The sequence below is a fragment of the Pelobates fuscus genome, chromosome 9 (assembly GCF_036172605.1).
Source record: "Pelobates fuscus isolate aPelFus1 chromosome 9, aPelFus1.pri, whole genome shotgun sequence".
Taxonomy (NCBI): Eukaryota; Metazoa; Chordata; class Amphibia; order Anura; family Pelobatidae; genus Pelobates; species Pelobates fuscus.
In genome coordinates, this window is record NC_086325.1 from 136,113,000 (window position 1) to 136,140,640 (window position 27,641).

A 27,641-nucleotide genomic window follows, 5' to 3' on the forward strand; every position below is an offset into this window, starting at 1 on the left:
AACACCTTGTGACAAAACGCCATTGGGGATGTAGGTCTGCCAGCGAAGACCATTACTGAAACCAGGCGTCAAGACAGCAACTTCAGCGATCCCAGCTGGGTTGACCTTCAGAAGGGCTTGTCCTTCCAGACAGGTATCGAACTCTCTTCCCACGTCTCTGTCTCTCAAGCAGGTATCAACCACTCTGACTGCGCCTCCGTCTCCCAGGCAGGTATCGACCCCTCTGAGTGGGCCTAGGTCTCCCAGGCAGGTTTCAACCCCACTGACCGCTCCTCCATCTCCCAAGCAGGTATCGACCCCACTGACCGACCCTAAGTCTCCCAGGCAGGTATCGACACCTCTGACCAATTCTCTGTCTCCCAGGCAGGTATCAACCCCACTGACCAACCCTCCATCTCCCAGGCAGGTATCAAACCCTATGACCAACCCTCTGCCCCCAGTAGAGACCCACTCATTTTGGGGGTGGGGAAGTTGATTTAAACGTTTAGTTTTTGTTTGTTTTTTTGGATACCCTCTCCATACCCATATATATCGAAGACTGGAAAAAAAATAATATAGCTGGTAAATCTGGTTTCTCAATTTCTGCTCTCTGGCTTTTGTTGTTCGACATTTTCCAGGATTTGCTTCCAGCTCTTGGGAATGGTAATCGCAACAACAGTTTGCGGCACCCTCCTAAGGATTTGAATAAATAAGAAATGTTTCCAATAGTATGGGATGTGGGACACGTACCCAACTCGTCTTTTACCTAAATCCAAGTCTGTGTCATCGTATTTGTTGTGTAAATTATCCAATGCTCTCGCTCCTGCATTTGAATTTGTTTCTATGCTGCAAAGTCTCAAACGTCAACCAAACACAGATGCACCAGCATCGATATCAATAACAAATATAGGACCCCTAGGACACGGCCTATGGCATGCTATACCCACCCTTCCCACTTTAGTGACTTGATATCGTAGGTATCTGCAAATTATTTCCATACTAATCAAGTGTACTGGTTTGATTTTGCCTATTTTTGGTTCCTTGATTTGGCTTGGTATCTGGCGATTCTATAATAAGGTATCTGAATGACAATCGGTTACACTATAACAACATTTATGCAATTTACGTTTTTGACAGATATATTTTGTAACCACTCTGGAGCTTGTTTGTTTTAGCCAGACCACTTTTAACATTTGGTAACACATTGTGCTATCACCTTAAAGGGACTCTCCAGGCCTTTAGCTTGCTGAAGTGCTTTATGTGTGAAGAATGTGACCTCTACACAATCCAGGCGATATCCTGGAGACTAGCCGCCATCCAACTACAAAACCGTAAGCTACAGCCTGGGGACACCACACCGAATCCCCAGATGCCCTTCCAATACTCCCCGAAGCATCTAAAGGCAAGACGCAGGACCGGGGCCTACCACATACCCGCCAACCGCGACCTCGAGTTTCTCTGGGGCGGAGACCCCGCGGGAGACACAGCAGAGCGGTGGCCGACCCTTACATCACCTGCTAACACAGCAATGGGGCGTAGAAATCAGAAGAGTACCCCCAGTAACGCTCCAGAACAGAGGGACATAGGAGCCATGCTCCAGCGGCACACCTCCGCCAAGATGGCGGACGCGAAAGGCCCGACCTCACCAGAGGCTCCCCACACGGACGCATCTGCAACACTTCAGCTGCAGAACACAACGGAGGGCTCACAGCAACAGCCCACAGCAACAGCAGGTAACTCCGAACCTGCAACCAAACAGGACCTCCAAACCCTGTACACTATGCTGCAGGACATTCAAAACCTCCTCACTGCAGACCTGCCTATCCTAAAATCATCCCTGCATCAACTAACAGGCAGAATGGAGGCAACAGAGGTAAATCTTAAGGAGCTAAGCCAAGACACCTCCACCATGCAGGCATCTATACTCCAACTACAAACAGCCCAACAGGCCCTTACACTGCAGGTGGCGGCGCAGGAGGACAGGTACCGCCGCAACCACGTGAAAATACGGGGTATCCCGGCAACGGTCCCCCATGAGGAACTGCCACACTACGTCAGAAGGCTGCTGGCTTCAGTGCTGCCACCTGCTACTGCAAAAAAAATAACCATCGCTGGGCTATATAGAATACCAACGTCTACCTTAACCACCGCCAAAACGCCCGGCGACGTCATACTCCGCTGCACACTACCTCAAGACAAGGGGCAAATAATGGCAGCGGTAAGAGACAAGACCCCACTGCTCTTTGAGGATTCGCAACTGTCCTTCTACCAGGACTTATCCAAGGCCACACTACAATGGCGAAAATCCCTGAACCCTGTCACCACCCGACTGCGGGCAGCAGGAGTGCCGTACAGGTGGGGAACACCACGATCCCTCCTTGTCTCGTACAAGGGGTCCACGCAACGGCTAACTACGGGGACTGATATCCCAGCATTCCTTGCAGCTCTAGACATGCAAGAGGCAACGGTAGCACCAACGGACTCAAATCGGGCTCATGGATGGGACCCATCCAGAGTGGTACCATTTGTCCCAAGAACTGTAGCCGACTGCCCACCCGATTCCTGACTGGCAGGGACATCTCCAGCCCGGTCCAAATCTAACGGAGGGACTCACTGATCCGACAGCCCTAGGCTGCAAAATTGTAGAGATGTAAAGTTCTGCTTTTTTTTGGGTTACCTTCTTTGTTTTTCTCTTTTTTTTTTTCTCTTCTTCTTTTTCCATGCCATAAGTCTATGTCCCTTGCGGTAGTAACACCCTTTAGAGGACACAATACTCAGCCTGGGCCCACTGGGCATAAAGACACCAGGCTCACGACACTACACCCAAACACCCACGAAGCTGCGCCACCTATGACCCTAGTCCGGTTACATCTAGCCACACATGACCAATCATTGAAGCGCACACCCCCCCGCTACCCCCTTGGTTAGGGGCTAAGCCTCTCTTGAGAGGTCAACCATGCACAAAGGCAATCATCCCCCCCCATCCCACCCTGGGTAGGAGGGCAAAGCTTACACAACCGACACTTGAGTGCAGATATCGCTTGATCTACCTAAGATAGACATGTTATTACACCTCTTGTGATCATAACCCATGCTAATGTAACATGTTTTTGCTAACATCCTGTTCTGAGCGACATTATTTTAACATTATAAAATGTGCTGATAAGTTCCTTGTTCAAAATGTTAAGCTTGAAAAATATGCTCGGGGTATGCTTTTGGGGCTCCATGAGCTTGTTTGTTATCCACTCAAAGCACGATAAAAATAAAGAATTAAAAAAAAAAAAAAAAAAAGAATGTGACCTCTTTTTTTTTAATTTTACAAAAATGGCAGATTTCAACAGAAATTAGCACGTCTATAAATTAACCTTGTTACACCCCCTAGGCTGTCAATCAGACAGCCGGTCATTTTAGTTCCTGGTTCGGTTAGCTCAGTGGAGCTAAACTCAAGAGGCAGCAATTGCCCAGAGCACCTGCCTTGTACAGACTTCTCATTGAGCTGCATTGGGAAGTATGTGATTGGACAGCCACAGAAAGTCTAGGCGAGGTTAGAAGAGGAGGGCTTGCAAAGGCTTCAAGACAAGGCTGTTTTTGCAAGCTGTTTTTAGATATAGCCTCAATTAAAATATGCATTATTAAATGCATGTGTGTTTTCATTGGTTTATCTGCTAAACAGGGATATTTTATAAATGTCATGTGGGAAGTGGAGTGTCCCTTTAAGCATAATGGCGTCTAACCCATCTCAACATGATAATCATTGCAGTCTAACAGCTTGAGAAAGTAGACTTCCTTTATTTAGTTCTGAAATCTTTAAGCATAACAGGTGCACATAGAGCTAGCACAATTCATTTCCACTTTAAACTAATACTTTTAATCCCGTGGGTCTCAATAAAATATTTTCTCTATCCTTTTTTACACCTGATGTTTAACGATGCAAGATTCCTTATTCATATCTCAATATACAAAATAACAGTTCCATCGCATATCTCTAGATATTCAAACTCCCAGTTCTGTTTCAGAATAGCGCTCCTTTACTCTATGGGTACTATCAGCTATGTAGTCAGATTTGCAGTCTTTTATCTCTTACCCAAGTTCTCTATTGATTGAGATAACATACGCCATGAGAGCTGTTTTCTTTTGCTTCTAGTGTAAGACTCTGTTGCCCTGTGAATGTTTGATCCATGACTTTGAAAGAGTTCAAAAACAACTCGGTGTTTATCCCGGCATCAAAGCAGCCAGGCTGGCGTCTGCTGCATTGTAACACGATGGTATGAAAACCAAGGCACTCCAGAACAAAGACAATGCAGTTCCTTCAAGGAGAATAGCAAGGAACATCACATTTATTCAATGCCTGAGAGGCTGCATGACGCCTTCTGTTTAAAGACAAATTGCTGGTAGGGATTGTAGGAGACTTATTCACCCTTCTGCCTGCGCCATGTGAAGGTATACAGTGTTTCGCGTATCACCGAAGAAGTATAGGGGTTGCATTTGTTAAGTGGGAGCAGGGCGCAGACCATTAGTGGTGAAGCGACTCAGGATCCAGTCGGAAATCTTCTAATTTGATGGGGAAAAGTCATGACCACATCACAAGAGCATCCCCAGGAAGCCAGCAAGTTCTGGAAGTTCTATAAAATGAAGGCGGCTTCTCATGTATGCACCCTAGAGCGGTGCTTCCACACCCAGACGCTAGTGTATACCTTGAGTCTGCAGAGATTAGATATTGGGTTAATCCAAGCACTCGCTATTTGTTCTGGTGCTTCTTGTTTCAGATATTCCGCTTTAACCCCTTAATGACAACTTCTGGAATAAAAGGGAATCATGACGGAATATATCCGTCGTCTGTCCTTAAGGGGTTAATGGGCAATTGTAAATGTAGAAATGCACACTGCTGTATTTAGCTCAATCTTGGCTCTCTGTCAGTCATTATTTAAAGGAACACTATAACGCTAGGAATACAAATTTGTGTTCCTAACGTTGTAGTGTTCCTGTCTCTGGTAGTAATAGGTGTGTGTCATCTCCACCCCTGATCACTATGAAACAATTAAAAACCCTTCTTTACTTATCTTGTTTCTAGCGCATAGGCTACCTCAGCAGTGCTCATCTCTCCTGCTGTCATGGAATAGGCACGGCCTCCTCCGGCGTTGTCCAATTCAAGGCTCCTCAGAGAGGAGCATTGGCGACCTAATGTGCATGCGCTGCGAGTGCCAAGTGTTCATTCAACACTTTCCTATGGACGCACCTCTAGTGGTTGTCATTATTCTCAAAAAAACTGCAGAGTTAAAGGGACATTGAGATGAAGTGGTATGGATGACTACAGTGTTCCTTTAAGCACTGCCCTCTCTACCTGTCAGTCATCATAGAGGAAGGAGGTGAATGGAAAAAAATACAAAGCAAACAGACCAGTGAAAAGGAGTCTGTTTGATCTGTTTGCTTTGTATTGTTTTTTGGTTGATCTACCCTTCCATATCTTCCTCTTGGTAGTAGTGTTTTTTTTTTTGTTTTTGTTTTCTTACCTCTTCTCGATGAGAAACAATGTTTGTATTTCTCTTCTCCCAAAGCAATGTGCCAGGCTATGCCAGGACTGAACTGGATTGTGATGACAACTGGCAAATCATTTAACCCCTTAAGGACCGCTGACGGTTCAGGACCGTCAGCGGTAAAACGTGCGTTTGGACCGCTGACGGTCCTGAACCGTCATAACGGTTTTGGGCTACTTACCTGATCGCCGTCGGTCCCACGGCGGCGATCAGCTCTCCTCCCGGTCCAGGGGGGTTGCCTGTCTGCCCGGGCAGTCCCCCCTCGGCAGATCAGGACCCCACGGCCATGTGATCACTCGATCACATGACCGCAATAGGGGTCTGTGTATCTGCCTGCAGGGGGACTGTCTGTGCTGACAGGCAGTCTCCCTGCAAGTGAAAAATCACAAATAAAGTGTAAAAAAAAAATCTGTGTAAAAAAAAAATCTGTGTATATATATATGCTATATATACATGTATTATATCTATATATACCTATATGTATATATATCATATATATAATGTCACACTAAGTGTATTTTTATATTTATATATACGTATATAATTATAAAAATACACTTATATTTAAATTACACACGAATATATACAATATATATAATAACTATATATATGGTATATATATATTATTATAAAATACAAATAATATGTTAATAAAAATAAATAACAAAAAATAAAAATAATTTTTAATAATTAAAAAAAATTATATATATATATTCAGTTTTATTCTAACAGTATTTTGATATTGATATATATATATTTATATCAAAATACACTTAGAATGTAATGATATATATATCTATGTATAAATAAATAAATAAAAATAATACGAAATATACATATGTCCACATACATAATTACATAAATAATTTCATAAATATACACGTAGACGTCAAATATATAAATATGTATATATATTAAAATTCTACGTGCATATTTATGTAATATTTTTACCTAATTAAGTAATTTTAATGATTGCAATTTGAGGGACCTGCCTGCCAACCCAGGCCAAAAGTCCAGATAATTTAATTTGCTAGCACTGTGTTTAACCCTGTAACTTTCTATGACACCCTAAATCCTGTACATGGGGGTACTGTTTTACTCGGGAGACTTCGCTGAACACAAATATTAGTGTTTCAAAACAGTAAAACATATCACAGCGATGATATTGTCAGTGAAACTGAAGTTTTTTGCATTTTTCACACACAAACAGCTCTTTCACTGAGGATATTATTGCTGTGATATATTTTACTGTTCTGATACACTAATATTTGTGTTCAGCGAAGTCTCCTGAGTATAACAGTACCCCACATGTAGAGGTTTTATAGTGTTTGTGAAAGTTACAGGGTCAAATATAAGGCTTGATTTTACTTTTTTTTTTTTTATTGAAATTTGTCAGATTGGTTAGGTTGCCTTTGAGAGCGTATGGTAGCCAAGGAATGAGAATTAGCCCCATGATGGCATACCATTTGCAAAAGAAGACAACCCAAGGTATTGCAAATGGGGTATGTTCAGCTTTTTTTAGTAGCCACTTAGTCACAAACACCGGCCAAAGTTAGCGTTTTTTGCATTTTTAACACACAAACAAATATAAATGCTAACTTTGGCCAGTGTTTGTGACTAGGTGGCTACTAAAAAAGACTGGACATACCCCATTTTGAATACCCTGGGTTGTCTACTTTAAAAAATATGTACATGTTAGGTGTGTTTCGGGGATTTATGACAGATAACGGTGTAACAATGTCACTATTGATACATTTAAAATATATATATATTGAAACAGCAATTTCCTACTTGTATTTATAGGCCTATAACTTGCAAAAAAAAGCAATAAAGCATGTAAACACTGGGTGTTTTTAAACTCGGGACAAAATTTTGAATCTATTTAGCAGTTTTTTTCATTAGCTTTTGTAGATAAGTAAAAGATTTTTCAAGTAAAAGTCCAAAAACATGTTTTTTTTTTTAATTTTTCACCATATTTTATTATTTTTTTTAAATACAATATATGACATAATATATATACTGGTATGTAAAGAAAGCCCTTCTTGTCGTGAAAAAAACAGTATATAACTTGTATGGGAACCGTAAATGAGAGAGCGGAAAATTACAGCTAAACACAAACACCACAAAAGTGTTAAAACTGCTCTGGTCCTTAACGTACAAACATCGCAAAAACAGGCCGGTCCTGAAGGGGTTAATATACTTTTAAAAAGTAAACACAGAATCATTCAGCTTTCATGGTTCCTCCTTTTGCCTGTGCTCGTTGTGAGTCACTTTTCTTTTCCTATTCTGCACTCATTGCACTGTGCTCCTTGTGTGTTCCCTTGTGTGTTCGACATGAAAATGATTTCTAGGTCGGTTCCATAACAAAGGTTGGCATCTGAAACCCTATCAAGCTGTCTACAATTAGCTCGGTTGTACTGGTATTAATTTGCAGCTGCCAAATTCACTGCTGGAATTACCTATTGGCATTAAAGGGTCACTCTTAGCACCATAACCACATCATCTTACTAAAGTGGTCACGGTGCAAAGATCCTGTTCTTGCAGCCTTTTCTTTATAAATAAACAAATGAATGTTTCATTGTAGAGATAAAAACCTTTTTTCTTCTGTGTGTAGGACCACCTCCCTGAGCTGTCAGTCAACGAGCTGGAGCACTTTTTTCCTGGTTGACAATATCACTTCTGTGTCTGTCATTAATATACATAGCATGCTAATCCCAGACACAGGGGACAGGTACACCATTTGTCCCTGTGTCTGTTACAAAGACAGCTGTAGCTCAGTGCAAACAGTGACAGCACAAATATATAGATGTAGCCGTGCCAGAAGTTACCTGACCCTGCTGTGCTATAACTCACTCCTATCATGGTCAGTGCAATTCTGGCTAAGGATGGTGGTAATTAAATACACAATTGATATTGTGGCATTTCTATACAAATTCTTAAATTTCAATAATGTTAACCATTTTTGTAAGAGCTGCAAAGTAGAAATGTATCCTAAATGCTTCTCTTTGAAATGTACATTTCATTGGGCAATACCCACTAATAAAAAAATAATAATTAGAAAGTGTTTGCTGGACAAATAGGAAGGGGATGGAGGTGGGGGGCACGTTTTATTATCTTCATATCAGTCTATACTTGCAATGGGAGGCAGTGAACGATGAGAGCCCCCCTCATTGCCCCTTAGGTCAATAAGGAAGAGCTGCCCAAGTGGAAGTGACGGGGAGATGCCACTGGTAGCTTGGCACCATAATTCACAAATAAACCATATGTAAATAGCTTAACAGTGAACCAAGGGAAGATGGCAGGATACTTTAATCATCATAATCCTTTATAAAATATTAAGTGATTATGATGTCCAGAGGTCTTTCAACTTGTGGGATTTGATAGCCAGCACTATACACGGGTCACAGAGAGAGACATGAAGGGTTATTTACTAAATAGTGAATTGTTAAGACCGCAAAATGAATTTTACAACAGCCAAATTCTCCAAATCAGCTTTGTCCAACTCAGGACAGTGTAGCCTAAATCTGAAATTCCCATTGAATTCCTGACAGTTTACAGTTGAGTGAATATCCCTGCCTAAGAGATCCTAAATATAAATAATTCATTTTTGCGTCGCTTATTGGAAATTAGTTTTTTAGATGACGGGTGCAGGGAAGTTCAATTTAATCTGCTTCTTGCCGAGGTTGCTAATGGAGCTTAGATAGTTGCTGGAAACATCATTGTGGTATCCAGGCAACGGCCCAAACAATCACTTTGAAAACACAGCAGATTAGGATTCAGAGGGATAGAGAGCCTCTGGGGCTATGGTACAGCAACACAGTTGAAATATCTGCCACAGGTGAGACGTGGATCATGTACATTGACTGATAGTTACCTGATACAGGTAAGACTACACATGTGCTGGGGCCTCCGTGCTACTTACATTTGTTTGATAGGGAATGGGTAAAAGGCAAGCCAGAAGGATTTATATCAATGGAGTAGCTGATCTGAAAGCCTATCTCTATGGAGAATTAGTCCAGTTTGGCAATTTTGGCCTTACATTTTAAATTTACTATGAATCCTCAGTTTAGTGAATATCTCTGATAGAGTTTTGATCTTACCAATGCCAGGGAGGACAGCTGCCTGGTTTGTGCCTTCCTCGTTTGGCACACATTATTCTTGTTACCTTGCGGTCAGGCATTCTTTGGTTATTAAGAAACATAGGGGACTTATTCACTAAACTCTGATGTGTACCAGATTCAAGTCTGAATGGCAACATCTAGTCTAAAAAAGCAGATATGGAAAAATTCCCCAATACTCCAAGTTATAATAACAGCGTGGCTATTTCAGCCTACCTTTGCAATTCAGATTTCAATTTAATATGATTTAAATCTTTAGTGAATACACAGTTTTATTCATTCATTAAAACTGCTTTATTGTAGGGATTTAAAATTTAAACTACAAAATTCAGGTTAAAAATAGAGCTCTAACTTTAACCCCTTAAGGACCAAACTTCTGGAATAAAAGGGAATCATGACATGTCCCACATGTCATGTGTCCTTAAGGGGTTAAGAACTTAGTTGGAGATTTATTTTTTTCCCTAATCAGCACTTTGGCTTAAATTTCACAAATTTGATTTCAGTTCACTAAAAATTTTGAATAAATCTCAGAAACATGAACTGTCACTCGAATACAGCGAACACAAGAGAGGAAGCTGACCCCCAGAGATTACACCCCTCATTGGATTGGACTTTTCAGAATAAAGATGCATTTTACAATTTGTGTATGTAGATGGTGGGGTTAAGGGTGGGTTAGCATCGATATGAGAAGAGCGGACGCAAGGGTCAAAACACAGGAAAGGGAAAAAAAATAGACATGCAGACAGGAAAAGAAACCTTAAAAAAGAGAAATAGGATGAAAGAAATATAGAAGGTAAACAATATATAAACAGGGAAAATAAAATGTATAATGGGAATAAAAGCAGAAGTAAAAATTGACTTAAATCCCTAATAGCCTCTGAACCAGAAATATGCCTGCTATATATGTTCCCCGAACAACTACCCAAAACGCACCAGGCACTTGCATACCACACACTTACCTCAGCGATTCTTCTTATTGCAAGACACTGGAAATCCAAAGAACCACCTAACCTTACACACTTACTAAACCAAATCAGGCTCCACTGGACATATGAAGCCATGCACCACCACCAGATTGGACCTAAACCCACCTTGGCAAAAGCAAAAAATATATGGGACACATACACACAAGACAGGGAGCTGAATAACCAATGAGGGGGGGGGGGGGGAGGAAAAGGAAAGGAAAAAACAACCAAAAAAACACAATAGCGAAGAAGAACGCATATAGGAGTTTAATCACTAACAAATGGTTCGGAATGGACCCTAGGATCGAACATACTCGTCCTCCTCTGCCAACCCCGTTACCTCCTCCGTCCCCCCCACGCAGCGCTAGCTGCGCAGCTGATTCTCTCAACACACATTCCAACTCTCTTATCTCTTCCTTCTCACTCCTTTTCTTCTGTCTTTAGTTCATTACTTAAAATTCAATTGGTTCATGCGACATGTGAAGATATACGAATCTATTCATTGTATTTGACAAAGTTATGCAACGCTACATAAAATCTGCTTCCCATCTGCCCCTCGCCCGCTTTTTCTTTTCCCTTCCTTTCCCTGTGCCCCTCGTGGCCACTACCTGCTTACAATGCCATTACAGTTATTTACTGGCTCTAATCGTTAAAAAAAAATAAAATAAAAAAAAAGGTGTGGGAACCTCTCATGATCACCACCCCTTCCTAATCTTTAAAGGGATACTGTAGGCGCCAAAGCACTTTAGGTTAATGAGGCAGTTTTGCTGTATAGATCATGCCCGTGTAGTCTCGTAGCTGAATTATCTGATATTTAGGAGTTAAATCCCTTTGTTTATGCAGCCCTAGTCACACCTCCCTGCATGTGACTTGCACAGCCTTTATAAACACTTCCTGTAAAGAGTCATCTATTGTTTAGACTTCCTTTACTCCACAATTAGAGAAGGAAATAAGAAATTATAAATTAACTAGTTAATAGCCTCTAGACCAGGGGTACCCGAAAGGTAGATCCCCGGGGTTGCATGCCTTTAGATTGCCAAAGCCTCATTAAGCTGAAATTTTAAAACATCTGTGGATCTACCTTTTGGGCACTCCTACTTTAGACCCTCCAGGAACCTCCTGTGTGGGATTAAAATTTAATTTACAGAGCGGGAGATAAAAAGTCTAAAGCAATTTAACCTCTGATTAAACATTTTTTTCTTGTAGGCTGTGAGAGCCTCAGCCAGGGGAGGTGTGGTAAGGGTTGCATAAACAGAAACAAAAGTGATTTAACTCCTTAATGGCAGATAATTGATCAGTGAAACAGCTAAAGATGATTGAATGCCTATAGTGTCCCTTTAAGTACTTCACAACATCTCACTCTTAATGTGTATGATGTTCTGTCATCATATATATATACCCTAGTCCTGACCATGGTCCTTTGAACACCCTGCCTTTGACGGAGTCTAAGTATAGACTGGGCCAGTCTATGTAAAGCTATTTCCCATCTCTCTCTTTGTGTTTTCCTTCTCTATAATTTGAAGCCACTGTGCAGGTATGGTGTGAATAAGGGAATGTGTAAAGTGAATATTTATTCTAAAAATAACCTTTGTTTTTGGTTTTCAAAGTAAGAAGTGTGGGAACTCTGTTCCCTCTGCAAATATAGTAAATTTACTAAAAACTGTGAATTGCTAAGAGGTCACCAGGGAAATGCAAATATTAGGCCACAAGTAGTCAAAATGTTAAAAAAAAGAAAGAAAGAAAGAAAGAAAATTCCCTGGTGAAGTTCTGACAAATCACAGTTTAGTGAATAACCCTGTGTTCTTTCTGCTCAGCTTCCCGGTGACTCAATGCCTTTTGAGTAGAGTCTTTGGAAAATCTCTACTTTTGGCATCTTTGGTCATCAGGATACATTTTGTCTCCAAAGTGATGTTTTACATAAAACAGCCAACCATGATTCTGGTTATTCCCCTTTTTGGTTTTCCAGGTCCTTAATTCCGAAATCCAACCATGAATGCCGTAAAGGAGAATCTCAAGTTCCTACAGCAACGCTGTAAACTATTTAAACAGCAGCAGGTAACGTTTATCACAGCTCTGGAGCGATGCCGTGAGAATGCCCACGATCGAATCAAGCCAGTACAGACCCTAGAAAAGGTAACATGGCTCTCTTACAAACTATATGGGATAACGTGAAGATAATTGAGGCGTGTTTGTTGTTATGTGCATAAAATGTTACATGGTGGTAAAGCCATTATTTGCGTAGGCACTGTTAAAGGAACACTATAGGGTCAGGAACACAAACATGCATTCCTGACCCTATAGTGTTAAAACCACCATCTAGCCCCCCGGCCCATCCTTGCCTCCCTAAATATAGAAAAATCTTACTTGTATTTAAGTCTGCAGCTGCTGGCTCTGTCTTTGACCTGCCAGCATGCCTGACATCATCAGAAGTGATTCTGTGAGCCAATCACAATGCTTCCCCATAGGATTGGCTGAGACTGTGAAGGAGGCAGATCAGGGGCAGAGCCAGCACAAGTCAAACACAGCCCTGGCCAATCAGCATCTCCTCATAGAGATCCATTGAATCAATGCACATCTATGAGGAAAGTTCAGTGTCTGCATGCAGGAGTCTGCATTCAGTGTCTGCATGGAGGAGAAACTGAATGGCACTACTGATCAGTGTGCAACACTGCCACAGGAAGCACCTCTAGTAGCCATCTGAGGAGTGGCCAGTGAAGGTATCACTAGGCTGTAATGTAAGCACTGCATTCTCTCTGAAAAGACAGTGTTTACAGCAAAAAGCCTGAAGGGAATGATTCTGCTCACCAAAACAAATACAATAATCTGTAGTTGTTATGGTGACTATAGTGTCTCTTTTAAACTCCACAGCAAGGGGGTCAAGGCCACTCCAGCACTATTGTGCCAGAAATACGTTTGTATTACGGACACAATAGTGTTCCTTTAAATGTATTTTTCTAGGGCAGCCATACTATAGTCTTGACACTGTTGTTCTTATTCCTATTCTTTACGCTTATATGCAAAATGTCTAAAAAAAAACCAAATAGAGAGTTTTTGTTGTTTATGTCTCTTATTTGTTGGATCCACAGGTACAAAACTACTTGGACAGTTATTGCAATAACAGTACAGACCGACGCATCCTTACCTTGTTTTTGAGCCTCTGCTCTGAGATCCAAGATTTTTGCATACAACTCAACGAACTGCAGTTTGAGACAAGAGGCATTAAAACTAATTTAGAAGAAAACTTCAACCTTCTCAATCCAGCCAATGACTTGTCTGGTCTGAAAGCCAAGTAAGTGAAACATCATATAGTTATTAGACTTGTGCTTTAGATCTTAAACGATCAGTGAATTGTCAGAATCACCATATGACCAAATCATGCGTCATGCGTCATGCGTCTCATTCCCTCCCTCCCCACCAGCGCCTCCATTTGTCTCATTCCCTCCCTCCCCACCAGCCCCTCCATGCGTATCATTCTCTCCCTCCCCCCAGCCCCTCCATGTGTCTCATTCCCTCCATGTTATAGCAGCAAATTAGATTTCTGGCGCTTTTTCCTTGTATGTACAGCAGCTAAACCTTCCCAAACCAGATTCTTTTCTTTCTGGTCGCAGATACAAATAGAACGGGGAGTTAAGGGGAGCAGCGCTTTACAGATAAAATCCTTGTGTAGAATCCAATGGAGCAAATATAAGAGAAAAAAAACAAAATGGGACAGGAATACAAATATAGTGTAGTATATCTATAAAAGCAGAGGAAAAATACAAAGATATTGCACTCACACTTTTATGGAGCTAAAGATCAGCTCCAGATCACAGTGTATGGATGGTACAATCCCGGTATGTGGATGTATGGATGATCATGATCCCCTCTGGTATCGTATCTTTATATCAGTAACCCACGTGGTGTATCCAGGATGATGCTCCAGTGATATGCGGAGAATATAAAAGAAAAAAATAGTGCTCTCTGTTATAATAAAACAAATAGAATAAAAAAGGAAATATACTCACAATGGATGAGCAGATAGGGATTGCTCAGTCCTTAACAGCATAGGTGGTTTGTCTCCCACCTGGGAATGTGAGATACAGCTTCTCCAGTAAAAGATGTTTAGTGAAGGTCCAAAGGTAAAATACAAATTAATTTTATTAAACAAATGAAAAGAACACACCAACGCGTTTCACCTATACAAAGGCTTTTTCAAAGGGACACTTTGAAAAAGCCTTTGTATAGGTGAAACGCGTTAGTGTGTTACTTATTTTCTTTTCATTTGTTTAATAAAATTAATTGGTATTTTATACCTAATGCCTGCTCTTATGAGCTTAATCCACTTACTTGGGAAATCCATCATCCTAGAACTCTGCAGTGCAAGTTCTGTTAAGTTGGTTTTAGGGATGAGGACCTCAGAAATAGATTCAGCCATCTGACTCCTGCATTAAATGCAACCAACTCCTGGCCGAGAGAATTGAATTTGAGCTTAACGTTGGTATCGAATAAATGCTTTTGTATTTGGATACAGGTATCCACACGATGTGATCAACCATCTCAGTTGTGATGAAGCAAAGAATTTCTATGGAGGGATAGTGAGCCTGTTACCACTTGTCATGGACAATATTCAAGAATCTATAGCCAAGATGGAGAAACTGCATTCACTGGCCTTGCATCAGAGAGGAAATGAGAGCAGTGATATCACAGGAGACCAGGATCCCATGCAAACCACAGGGGTGCAAACTAGGGTCAGTCATCGTGATAGCAAGAAAGGCCTTACAGAGTCTTTGAAGCCAGCTTGGAAGCCAAGTGGAAGTTTCACTTGTTAAATGCACTGTAGCCCGCAATCAGCCAGATTCTGCTTGCGGTGCAGGATCTAACCAATCGCCATTGTGGAATGTAAAGAGGGCCTACGGACCAATCAGTAACAATTAAACTTTTCCTGCAGCAAGCAAAACTTGTGGTATTTTCATTCAACTGATATAACATTTTGAAAAGAGTACAATTATCTCCAATCTGTGATTTCTGAACATCTCTAACCCATGGAAATCGAATTTTTAGTGATCAGTAAAATAGTTTTAATCACGTCCTTCAAATCTAACCTTTTCTACATGATCTTTGATTTGATTTTGTATTAAAACTGTGCCATACTGTATTATGACAATTCACTGTTCTGTTTTAAGTCATTGATTTTATATATTTTTTGCATTTTAATAAATACTGCATTTGAGGAAAAAGGTCCACATATGTTATATTTGATCTCAAACTCAATGTCTGAATTCACAGAAATGACCGGGTCTGGTTACAAAGAAATCAGAAGTATTTGTATATAACTATTCAGCATTGTAAATGTTCAGCCAGGTTTTGGAATAGATTGTCCCTCATAAACTAGAATTTCAACACCTGTCACCCCATCCCTCTCAGGAGGGCTAGGCAAAGCAGAAAAGTGAATATAACCCTCAATGAAAAAGTAATTTTTAATTATTTTGAAAACTCAATAAAATTTGCAGTGGTTTTCCATTTTCCTTAGATCTCTTGGGGTAGAAAGACTGGTACTTTGTTAGTACGGTGGGCATTAGGGTTTATAGTAAATTTTATTACGTTCTGCCTTTGACTAATACGATTCCCATTACCAAAGAGACTTATAGAACAGTATTGTGATTTCATAGTCATTTCTGCTGAACTGTGTTTTGTGGGGTTTTTAATTTTATTTGGTTGGAGTAACCTAAAGCCCCCTACTGATTAATTGCCTTGGTGGGGGGCAGCTTTTATAGCCTTGGGTGGTATTAAGATGGATTTTTTTTTTATCATTGTTTCGGCCTAGTGCAAACAATTATTTTTATATAAATAAAAATAAATGGTCAGTTTTAACAGGAAATTTAATCTATAAAATAAAGAGTCACATGGCTTAAGCAGGACCCTATAATATTTGCCATTCAACACTCTGAACAGTCTGTTTGTGCATTTTCTTGGTATATTAACACCATTAAAAATAATGCAGTTTGGCACTTTTTGACATGGGGCAGAGGTACTGCCATGAAAAAGTGTCAGTCCCATATCAGCAGACACCCTAACATATCTACAAAGTACATATGACTGAGTGGCGGTCCGATACCATTAAATATTTAGAGATAACTTTCACGAAAAACCCGGCACACCTTTATGCTGTCAATTATGTTAGGGTCTGGAGTGACTCCAATACCTTTTTTGAACGCTACCTTTACAAATACCCCAGGTGTTCTTTGTAAACAAAGACCTCATTAAGTTTGTGTGGGCGGGAGGTAGGCCTAAGGTGGCCCGCAGATTAATGCAAGCCACGGCCAAGGCAGGAGGTATGGCATTCCCACACATCGAAGCATACTACCAAGCCTCTATCTTGGCCTCAACGCTGCTGCATTTTCTCAAACAAACCACACCCCAATGGATAACTCTTAAAAAAGCCCTCCTAAATATAGCCCTCCTACCTTGTGACCAACCCAGCCTGCTGTGGCTGCCAAAAGACCTCTAATTCCCTTGGTCCCTCAACAGATCAAATTAGTTCTCCATACATGGAACATGACCAGGAGCAAAATGGGGGGCCCTCGCTACATTTCACTAGCGACACCGATCCAGGCGTTCGTTTACTGCATTCCCACAAGTAATGCTACACCGTGGCAAGAGGCAGGTATTAAAAAACCCGTACCACCTCTTTTCGGAAAAGGGTCTGCTGGATTTTTATACACTGTATGTGGCGGAACCAGCCTCGCCACTGGGCATTGGAGAAGACTGCCAGCCTCCTGCCATGTGACTATGGCCCCTGGGAGACTTTGCCCTGTGTAAGCATTATTTGGGCTTATTTAATTTTGAAACACTTTTTCTGCCCCTTTGAATACATGAGAAGGTGTGCCCCTCCCCTGTTTCCTGTCTATTGCTCTCCAGCAGGGCATTGTCCCCCAGGGACACTGCCAGACCAGTTGGAACTTGTTGCTAAACTTTAACCCAATGGCGATTTGACTGTGTTTGTGGGATCTGAGCGCTGTTTGGATATAGTGAGCGCTCAGATCCAAGCTATCTGGGGATAGGTTGAATGTGGGGGTTCTGTTCAGTATGATAGGAATTATGTATTTTTATGTGTTTTTCCTGTTGTTGTGAATAGAGCTATTTTCTGTATGCTGGAGATAATTGGCTTACCACACCCAAGCCATGCTTGCAGTCGCTCACAAAGTGACTTCCAACTAACTTTTGACCCACTGGACCAATTTGTATGATTTTGACGTATGTTTGTATTTGGATTATGCGGATTCTGAAAATTTAAGTTTTATGTGAATGTGATGTATACCTTTTGAGTTAATATTGTGCAAAACTGTATTTTCCTGCCTGTGATAATTAAGTTAGCCCATTGTGTTCAGTAATTATTTCACAGGCAGAGGGGAGGATTTTGTGTGGGAGTGTCTGAGTGTATTGTATGTATTGATTGGTTGTACTTCAAAACCCTGTGGGCAGTACTATGTTTGTAGAATGGGCATAAAAGCAGAGTGTTTGAATAAAAGTTCAGTTCTACTTCACCCTCAATTTGGAGTGCTGTCTCTTATTGGGGGAATCTGCTACAAGGGATTTCTATGCTTGTCATACTCCCTTGCTGAATCACTACTAAGCTCTTGTAAGAGCTTGTTCCTGCCTTGCTCTCTGGAGGAGTCTACGGTGGTTATGGTGTCGGCTGGAGTGCCTGGAGCCCTCAGGAAGCGCTAGGAGCATCCTTCAATGGAGGTACCCAGTCGGGGTGCCAGGTGATCCGTTACACTGTATGCCAAATATAACTTGCCACAAGACTCTTTCTCGTACATGCAACTGAAATCGTATCTCAGAAGCACACAGCGCTTGGAACAGGTCACATTAGCATAACACCATGGGAGCATATCTGTATAAATAAATCTGTGCCTCCACTCTGTAAGACGATCTCCGTGTGCTATAAAATACTTGCAGACACCCCCTCAAAAATTCTAGACCGGCACTCTGCTGGGCAGAGGACCTAGAAAGCGAGATTACCCCGAACCAATGAGAATTTATGATAAATGTCTCTTAAACACCTGGTTAAATCGGCCATGTTCATTGAACAGAACCAAAAAATAATGTTGCCATCTACAATCCACCGGCTCTATCCACAGGCATCCCCCTTGTGCTGGAGATGCCCACAAAAAGAGGGAGACATGTTACAGATGTGGTGGCAATGCAAGACAAACTTCTGAAGGAAGGTACATAAGCTAATCCTAGAGGTAACAAACCAAGTGCTGTCCCTACTGCCTATAAAGTTTCTACTTCTGTATTTGCCAGGCCCTGTTCCCAAACAAAAGTTCATATTCCATGTCTTACTGTCGGCACAGATACCGATAGCGAAAGCATGGAAAACGCAAATAACCCCAACGATATCAGCTCTAAAGAAAGCGTTAGACAAACAATGCATATATTAAAAGGGCTTTAGAAGCATCTTACCCCCGTTCACACTTCTGCTTGGAACATGTGGACCACATTGAGATCAGCAACTTGAACGTGTATGTACTTTGCACATGCACTCAACGAGAATGGATATGTAGCCTAAACATATATGTCGACAATTTTTTGTAAATTTTTCTTTTATTATGGCATATACGTCATGGGGTACATAAGAGAAAGAGGGAGGCATTATGGGGTGACATGAGGTAATAGTATCAAGATGGTGTGCAATGCACCTCAAAGAAAGATTGCCATGGGTTTTTTGTTTTTTTTTGCGAGACATTCAAATAAACAAAGTGGTACAAGCTTGGATTAAAAAAAACAAAACAAAACAAAAGTAATCAAAGTCAGAGTGAACAAATAGCCTTAGTGCGCCACAATAGCGTCTTCAGGGTATACTGGTATACATTTGCAGTAATCGTCTTGGCATTAGCTAGCTATGCGTAATTTTATATTATGAAGGCTGATAGCAAATTAAATTCTCGCTTATATAACTAACGTGAGGAAAACGATGCGTAGTAAAATAAACATTGAACACTTTACATGCTAAGTTTTTATGTCTATATATTGAACAGGTGGATGTAGGCATGTGGAGAAAAATAGCATGGACATGTTGCTTATGTTCTGCTGTTAGGGTCAGACTATGTGAGCAATTGACAGCCACTGTAGCTAAACTTACATGTTAATTAGTATTGGTAGCTTAAATAAAATAAGTAGTTATATGGTTAGACTAAGGATTGTTACAAGTCCTATCTCAACATTTTAAACGTCTAACATAAAACAAAGTTTAACCGGAAAGGTCTGACATCAATAGAGTATGCTTATCAGCGGTGACAATCAGAGCATCTCAAGTCCTCTTGTGTTTCCAGGCTGGTAGTCGGGCAACGGGTATGCTTAAGTCCTAGACGGTTCGGTTTGCTCAGCCTATGCCAGCCCTGAGCGCTGGATGGACAGGCCAGACATCGAGGTCGGGTTGCTGCCTTGGTGAGTTGCCCTCTCTGACAGATCCTGGCGAAAACCTCCGTTCATGTCTGCTGCCGACGAGGGTCTGTGTTCGTTGAGTGTGGGAGGGGTGTGAGGGCGTTCGGGTCTCCCCTTGGCCCCAGGCTCCGTGTGGGGTCTGCATCCTGGATCCACGAACTCGGGTGCCATGAGAGGTCGAGTTCTTCCCTGTGAGGGCGCGTCGGGGAGCCTCGGTGGTTCGTCGCCGCCAGTGGCGGTTAGGCTTCCGGCGATGTGGCCGATGCCGAGGAGTTAGCCTCCTTGGGAACCCTGGCCCGGGATGGCGGTCGGTGCTTGGCTGTAACACTGAAGGGTAAGTAGTGCCCATAGGAGGCCCGTTCCGCCCCTGATTCCCCTTCCCACTCGCTGTACCTACGTTGGGCACATGGGGAGATGTAAAGAGTCTGTCCAGTTTTTCTAGAAATTGCTGAAAGATTAAATCCAGGCTCGTGGCTTGTGCGGGTACAGGAGCCATGAGGCATGGGGCTTCTGCAGTGTCGCTAGGCCCGGAACGTCCGGGGCCCAAGCCCGGTTTGGCAGGTGCCTTCCGTGTAACCCTGTGCATCGCTTCAGTGGGGACCGGGATAACCCCCGCCGGTCCATAGGGGAGGGGGAATGGGGATTCCAGCTGTGCCTCGCCGTGTGAGTCGGCAGTGGGGGAGCGGCCGTCCCCCCCACCGCTACCATGCTTGTAGGCCGCAAACCTGCATGGGTCGGGTCCGAAACTTGGAGCCACTTGCGTGGTGTCGACATGTTGGTCTCGATGTCCCTTAACGCTTGGGAGCACCGAGAGTCCAGTTTACTGCCTCCGGTAATCAAAAATCGTCTTTAGGCAAGTTGATTTGCGGGAGCATCGGCGACATGCGTCTGCTCCCTTCTGCAGTCAGGCCCCGCCCCCCATATGTCGACAATTTTGTACCACCTAATATCTGGCTGTATTCTCGCACCCAATCCGGGTATATGAGAGAGATGTTGAATGGCTTCCTGGTGTATATAGAATGTGAAAACAGGTCTCCTGTACTATTATAAACTGCATTTTCCTGCAAACCTGCCTTGTAATGCTTATGATGTTGAACAACTGAAGTGACTTTTTACCCCGCCCCCCCCCCTTCTGTTTCTGTACCCCTTCCCATGTCTTATTGCAAAACAATAAAAAAACTCAAATATATATATATAAAAAAAAAAGTGTCAGTCCTCCAGCCATCACCAGCAGGTAAATTAGCACCATCTATGGAGGCATAGACCCAGGCCCTGGTGCAATTTCTGCCGCCCTAGGCAAAGATCCATTTTGCCGCCCCCTCATGTCACTCACTCACTGACGGGCAGACACACACTCACTTACTGATAGACATATACTCACTCACTCACTGAGACACACACACATGCATACTCACTCATTGACAGACACACACACACACTCACTGACATACATACACATACTCTTACTGACAGACACAAAAATAAACACTCACTCACTGACAGTTAAATACTCACCTACCTGGGGTGCAGGGTGGGGTGCAGGAGACACAAAACTGTCTTGAAAAGGGTACGTTTCTTCAGGCCCATTTTTTGTGAATGGGGTGTCACTGACTGCTCTAAGCCAATCTCTGGCACCCCTGCCAGGCAGCACTTCTTGCTTCTGGACACAGATTTCAAAAGCAGGATGTCACCTGGGGAAGTTGAAGGATCACTTTCGAGTTAAACCGTTCGAGAATGGTTCAATCACTAAAGGTAAGTGCGCTCAGTGGCCTACTAGCACCATAAGCCGCTTCATTTAGACAAAGTTATGTGCTCGGAGTGTCCCTTTAAACAATTCTTCTTACAATAGAAGTAGCGTTACATATACCACAATGGTAACCGCGTCACTCTGATCAATTCTGCTTTTTAATGTGCCTGTCCCAGAATCTTCAGTAAACTGAAGTATCCTTGTTTACTTAGCAATCTGGATATTACCTACCTGGGTGGGTGGATTCCATCTAACATCTTGCTGCAGCCTAGCTCACCAAGTGCAGCCTCTGCACCCTATGACAGACCTGACATGTCTAATCAATCATCTGATACTCTATGCATAGAATGGATCTGATTGTGCCATGACGTAGCCTGGACCATACTTTGCAGGTTGGGGGGGTACTTTGTTTTGCCCGCTACTTTTGGGCACTAGGAGTGCAGCTGGACTGCCCTTTAAGGACTTAGAAACTGTTTGGAGACCTCTGTTTTTATGGTTTCAGGAGTATGTGTACATTGAGTACCCTAGCCTAGATGTTTTTATGTACAAAGGCTTTTCATGGAGGTCAGTACCAGGAACTCCAGGCACTATACCAATTCAATGAGAAGTGTTTATTGTCATTTAAAGCAGGGGTGTCAAACTCAATTTACTTGGGGGGCATTGACAAAGTTGTTAGCTTTGATTGGGGCCACAGATTTTGTTGTCAGATGTGGCCCTATACACAGCTACATAAAATACACTCCCACCCCCAGTAGCATGGCTGAGCTCTCGCCGGAGGCTCCTTTCCTGCACAGTGTTCCCAAGCCAGATATGTGGTTGAAAAATCTGTTTATTAATGATGCTGGCAGGAGCACACCGCCCAGGCAAACACTGCTCCCCAGCCAGCCTCCTCAACCACAACAAATAAGGGTGTGATCATAGACCTGATGCAGACCACATCACCAGCAATTAAGGACAGAGGTGTGCCCAGGATTTGGACATACCTCTATCCCAGAATAGCTGGCATTGGACAGCATTTAAGGGGCTGGAAATGGCCCTGGCCTAAATTGTCTGTTTAACATAAGAAACTGTATCCATTTGACACACCTAGAACTTTGACCTGCTTTGTAGGTGCCGTGCCATTAACTTTGTTATCTTTACTGAAAGTCATCAGCATGAAGTTGGTACGTAGCACATCAGACTGGAGCAACACAATCCTCTGCTTTTACAGAAGAACAAAACATAGCAAACATACCACTCCAAAACACTGTCCTATCTGTACAATAAAACATTCATTAGCTTAAGAAAATCCTTGTGTTGTATCAGACCACAATTCCTGGTCTCAGATTTAAGATATCCAAATATATTCCTATAAACACTGTACCTGTAACCCAAAGCACACTACCCCACGCTGTGCGGTGTCTGCAAATGGCATATGGCACAGATGAAAACTCCACAGTTGTGTATTTGTTTATAAAGTCTATGGTATGTACTATGGGGCCATCTAGTGGCCATGTCAGGGTAACAGGTTTATAATGAACATTTCAGATTGTTTCTAAAAAAGTTCTGAACTTCCCTGTATGTTACACATCATCTGTCAATGGATTGCATGAGGTCTAGACAAATGAGAAATCAAAGTATAATAGTGCAAAACAATCATTTATTTGTTCACAGTTAAAACACAAGCAAATCTTAAACATTTCAGAGCATCCTGGTGCAGACAGATTGAATCAAACATCCTGTATCTGTGGCCTCTCCTCCCCTTTAAATGGTAAAAATGCTTTGTGAAAGTGTGAAATGGTCTATCTGCTGGACAGCAAAAATATAGCATTGAAAAGAAGGAAAACAAAATGAAAAGCAACACAATGCTTACTCTTACTCTGCAATGAATTTGTTAATTTGCAATCACAACCCTACAGATCAGGGTCATACACAGAGGAGTATGTAAAGCTTACATAGGGCTATGTCCTGGGCACGCAGTGTCACATGTGGGAATGGGAAGTCCACGCAACTAGATTTGTTTTACAATAATTCAACATGTTTTGACCTCCGAACAAAACAGAAAAAATATATAGTGTTTTTTTTTTGTTAAATTTTTACTATTTTATCATTTTATTTGGGTTTTTGTATATTAAATTCACTTTTTTTTTTTAACTTATAGTTTTTAGTTTATCAAATGGTCCAAATCCCAAATAACCCATTTTTAAATACGTGCTGGAGGGAAAGAGAAAAAAATAAATAAAAGGAAGAAAAAGATATGATCACTCACTTGTCCCTTGATGCTCACTAATCACCTGATGCAAGTACATAATCTAAACAAATATGGAACAAAGTGGATTTTAATGGTGTATGCCTTGAAATAATTCTATATATAAATAGCCTGTCCTTAACAGGACAACTGTTGCCTCAAAACAAATGTTTAATCGAATAATCCTTTCATCAATTTTTGAAATGGGATATTTTACTATTTAAATGAAGTATATGTTTATGTTCAAACACCTTGTCTGACCCAAGGTGCATGTATATGGCAGAGTTTCTTTTTTCAGCTTTACATATACTTCATTTAAAAAGCAAAAAACGATTGCCCTGTAAATACATACAATGCCTTTTAATTTTTGTTAACAAAAAGCTCAAGCAAGTTTTGAGGTCAGCAACCAAATCTTAAAAAAAAAAAAAAAAAAAATATATAATCTTTTGTTGACAGTGTGAAAAAAAAAAAATATGGACAAAAATTCAACTCATCTCCTGTTTAAACATTAAACTAAGAGTCGAGATGGATTTCTGGTCCACTTATAATTTGTACAAAAACACTAGTGGCCTATAAACAGACATCTCTTGGTATTTTAGCGGTCAGATTAAATAACGGATTTATCAGTACTTGATTCAAAATATTAGGATATAAGTATTACCAGTGAGTAGATCAACTAACATGAAACGGTTACCCGAACAAATTATTTTCTCTCCCAAATAGTGATTGGCATTCAGACATTTTAAATTACAATACAATCTTGAGGACAATAGATTTCTTGGTGAAGCACATTGAGATGTGATGCTAAATATCACAAACTCAAGACTAAACACCACCCCAGTTGGATGGAGAGAGACAGAGAGACGGGTAATTTAGACATTTTAGAAGACTGTGCAAAAATCTAAATCCAATTAGAAGGTCTTCAACTAAACCACATTCTCTCTTGATCGCAATTAATCCAGTATCAAAAATGCACTTGTGAAATTTTAAACTGATAAATATTGTACCCAAGAAAAAAAAAAAAAAGCCAGCAGAATTAAACTTTGCTTTGTTATACAAAGCATAAACAGCATGCTAGATTGTAGTGTTTCATTCAGAATGGGTTTTGTCAAAGTGCATTATCTATATTAAAACCAATATCTCCAGATATGATGCTGTAATCGGTGTTTACACAATGGCCACTGCCACTGTCAAAACACAGCAAATGAAATGATTGAGGAACAGAATACAAGCAATGTCATAAGGTAAGACCTTTATGAAGATCGAGTGTAGTCTCTGACCAGGTTGACACTGTAGGGGGTGTAGGGGTTATGAAAGGAAAACTAAAATAAAGGCCTCTGTTAGCTATTGGTCCCTTGAGTCAATGTTATCTTACTAATATCGATAAGGTCACTTCTAAAGAGCAATATGCTGGGCTGAGCTGCCATATTCCAGTGCCAGAGGAAGTTTGGGGACTAGGTAATTTGAATAATTGGTGATGTGTGAAATGGGAAGGTATAATCTGTCATTTTAGCCAAACATGAAACTAGTCTATAAACAAAAAAAAAACCTGGGAGAATGTGCACATAGGGGTAATGGGGAGAAGGTCTGGCAAATAATGTAATTTTCTCACTCTGCATTGGAGGGTCTCAGACGCTAATATTGAGCCAATTTCTTTGCCAATAAAGGTGATCGCAAGCACATTACAATCGTTTGCCAACAATGGTATATGAGAGGTATGAAACATGGTGAGGGGAGTGTTATGGGTGTAAAATGATACCAGAAAGAAAAAAAAAATGAGATGAGAAAAAGCAGAAAGGGACGTGTAAACACCCAGTTGTGGCTTAAAGAGTCTGTTCTGACACTACTTTCCAGTTCAGAATGTCTACTACTCCTAAAAAGTAGCAAGACAAGTTTATTGTAGGTTTACAACACCAAGTCCTTCATTCAGAGGCCAGATGGACAATAACACTGATTGCTTGCCTCCTAACTGTGGTGTCTACCTATAGTACATGATTTAGAGATCCACCAAAGATTGTGCTGCTGCGTTGGTAAGAGAGACTTCGGCAATTTCCTCTACACCTGGCTCCTGGCAAAGTTCAGCTTTCAAGAAATCAGAGAGGCTGCTGATTACTTCCTCATCACAATGGCTTTCACTCTTGTTGCGAAACAGCTCACGTGTTCTGATGCCTAAAATACTTTTGGCGTATGGGTAAGAACCAATAGTCACATGGCTTCTAGATGAAAGCTGTGAAATCTCACGCCCATTGCGCTGGGAGTTTGTTTCTTTCTCTGGGGTGGAGTTACTGCTCCCACTTCTGCTGCTCGCCCCACTACCAAGGTTTGTGAATTTTGGGGACATCCTCCCAGTACTTCCATTAACTTCCTCTTGAACGGCAATAACAGAGCCAGAAAGCACTGCACTGTTTGGATCAAACCTGAAAAAAAAAAAAAAAACATGTCAACCAAATAAGTGTTTTTCATCCAATTTATTTTATTTTTTTAACCCCTTAAGGACCAAACTTCTGGAATAAAAGGGAATCATGACGTGTCACACATGTCATGTGTCCTTAAGGGGTTAAAAGAAGCAAAAAAGTCTTAAAGGAACACTATAGTCACCTAAATTACTTTAGCTAAATAAAGCAGTTTTAGTGTATAGATCATTCCCCTGCAATCTCACTGCTCAATTCACTGTCATTTAGGAGTTAAATCACTTTGTTTCTGTTTATGCAGCCCTAGCCACACCTCCCCTGGCTATGATTGACAGAGCCTGCATGAAAAAAAAAATTGGTTTCACTTTCAAACAGATGTAATTTACCTTAAATAATTGTATCTCAATCTCTAAATTGAACTTTAATCACATACAGGAGGCTCTTGCAGGGTCTAGCAAGCTATTACCATAGCAGGGGATAAGAAAATCTTAATTAAACAGAACTTGCAATAAGGAAAGCCTAAATAGGGCTCTCTTTACAGGAAGTGTTTATGGAAGGCTGTGCAAGTCACATACAGGGAGGTGTGACTAGGGTTCATAAACAAAGGGATTTAACTCCTAAATGGCAGAGGATTGAGCAGTGAGGCTGCAGGGGCATGTTCTATACACCAAAACTGCTTCATTAAGATAAAGTTGTTCAGGTGACTATAGTGTCCCTTTAATGTCATTAAGACTTTTTTTTTTTTTTTAAACCGAATATAAATTTCATAGTTCAATCTGTGTGTGGCCGGTGGTTTCCATTAGAATGTTTAGAAAGAATAGTATTCCTGACAGAAATAATAGAACGTTAGCAGTGCTCAAAAGGAACACTGTAGGCACTATAACCATTTTAACTCACTGAGCTGGTTACAGTGCTTGGAGTCCCTTGCCTCTGTCTCTCTATTTAGTGTTAAGCCTTTTTGAACCGTTTAACATGGAATAAGGGTGCCTGGCATCCAGTATCCTTGCCCCCACTTGAGGTTTAGCCAAGTCGGAGATTAAATTCCTCCTTCTAGACATTCAAATTCACATCGGTAATGGAACTGACAGGCCGAATGCGGTCAGCTGACACATACTGCCAATAAGAGCCATCCATTGCTGCTCGGGCTATTGTTTCCTCAAAATAGAAATAGAATATTCCGCCGAAATAGAAGCAAAGAATGTCCAGCACTCAAACCATATGTCTTTATCAA

General features: G+C 41.3%; 2 protein-coding genes across 4 annotated transcripts in view; one reads left to right on the forward strand and one right to left on the reverse strand.

Moving 5' to 3' along the window:
• The first annotated feature begins 9,276 nt into the window (after positions 1-9,276).
• SPACA9 (sperm acrosome associated 9) lies at positions 9,277-15,812 on the forward strand. Of its 2 annotated transcripts, none has more exons than XM_063431317.1 (4): positions 9,277-9,396; positions 12,563-12,729; positions 13,683-13,885; positions 15,107-15,812. In XM_063431317.1, the coding sequence occupies exons 2-4, from the start codon at positions 12,586-12,588 to the stop codon at positions 15,402-15,404; spliced, it is 645 nt and encodes a 214-aa protein (XP_063287387.1). In that variant the 5' UTR covers positions 9,277-9,396; positions 12,563-12,585; the 3' UTR covers positions 15,405-15,812. The 2 variants fall into 2 exon arrangements, with proteins under 2 accessions (XP_063287387.1, XP_063287388.1); XM_063431318.1 differs by having other exon boundaries at positions 9,277-9,351.
• A 7,579-nt stretch (positions 15,813-23,391) lies between these two features.
• Positions 23,392-27,641, reverse strand: part of TSC1 (TSC complex subunit 1) — a 47,411-nt gene continuing 43,161 nt past the window's right edge. For both annotated transcript variants that reach the window (XM_063432489.1, XM_063432490.1), the window contains exon 22: positions 23,392-26,416. In XM_063432489.1, the coding sequence (XP_063288559.1) occupies positions 25,996-26,416 (421 nt within the window). In that variant the 3' untranslated portion in view covers positions 23,392-25,995. The remainder of the gene's footprint in view (positions 26,417-27,641) is intronic.

Excerpts from the sequence above, each read along its gene's own strand:
- SPACA9 (XM_063431317.1), top strand. The coding sequence starts at position 12,586 with ATGAATGCCGTAAAGGAGAATCTCAAGTTCCTACAGCAACGCTGTAAA. Across the intron at positions 12,730-13,682 it reads CAGTACAGACCCTAGAAAAG|GTACAAAACTACTTGGACAG; the intron begins GTAACATGGCTC and ends TTGGATCCACAG. Across the intron at positions 13,886-15,106 it reads TTGTCTGGTCTGAAAGCCAA|GTATCCACACGATGTGATCA; the intron begins GTAAGTGAAACA and ends ATTTGGATACAG.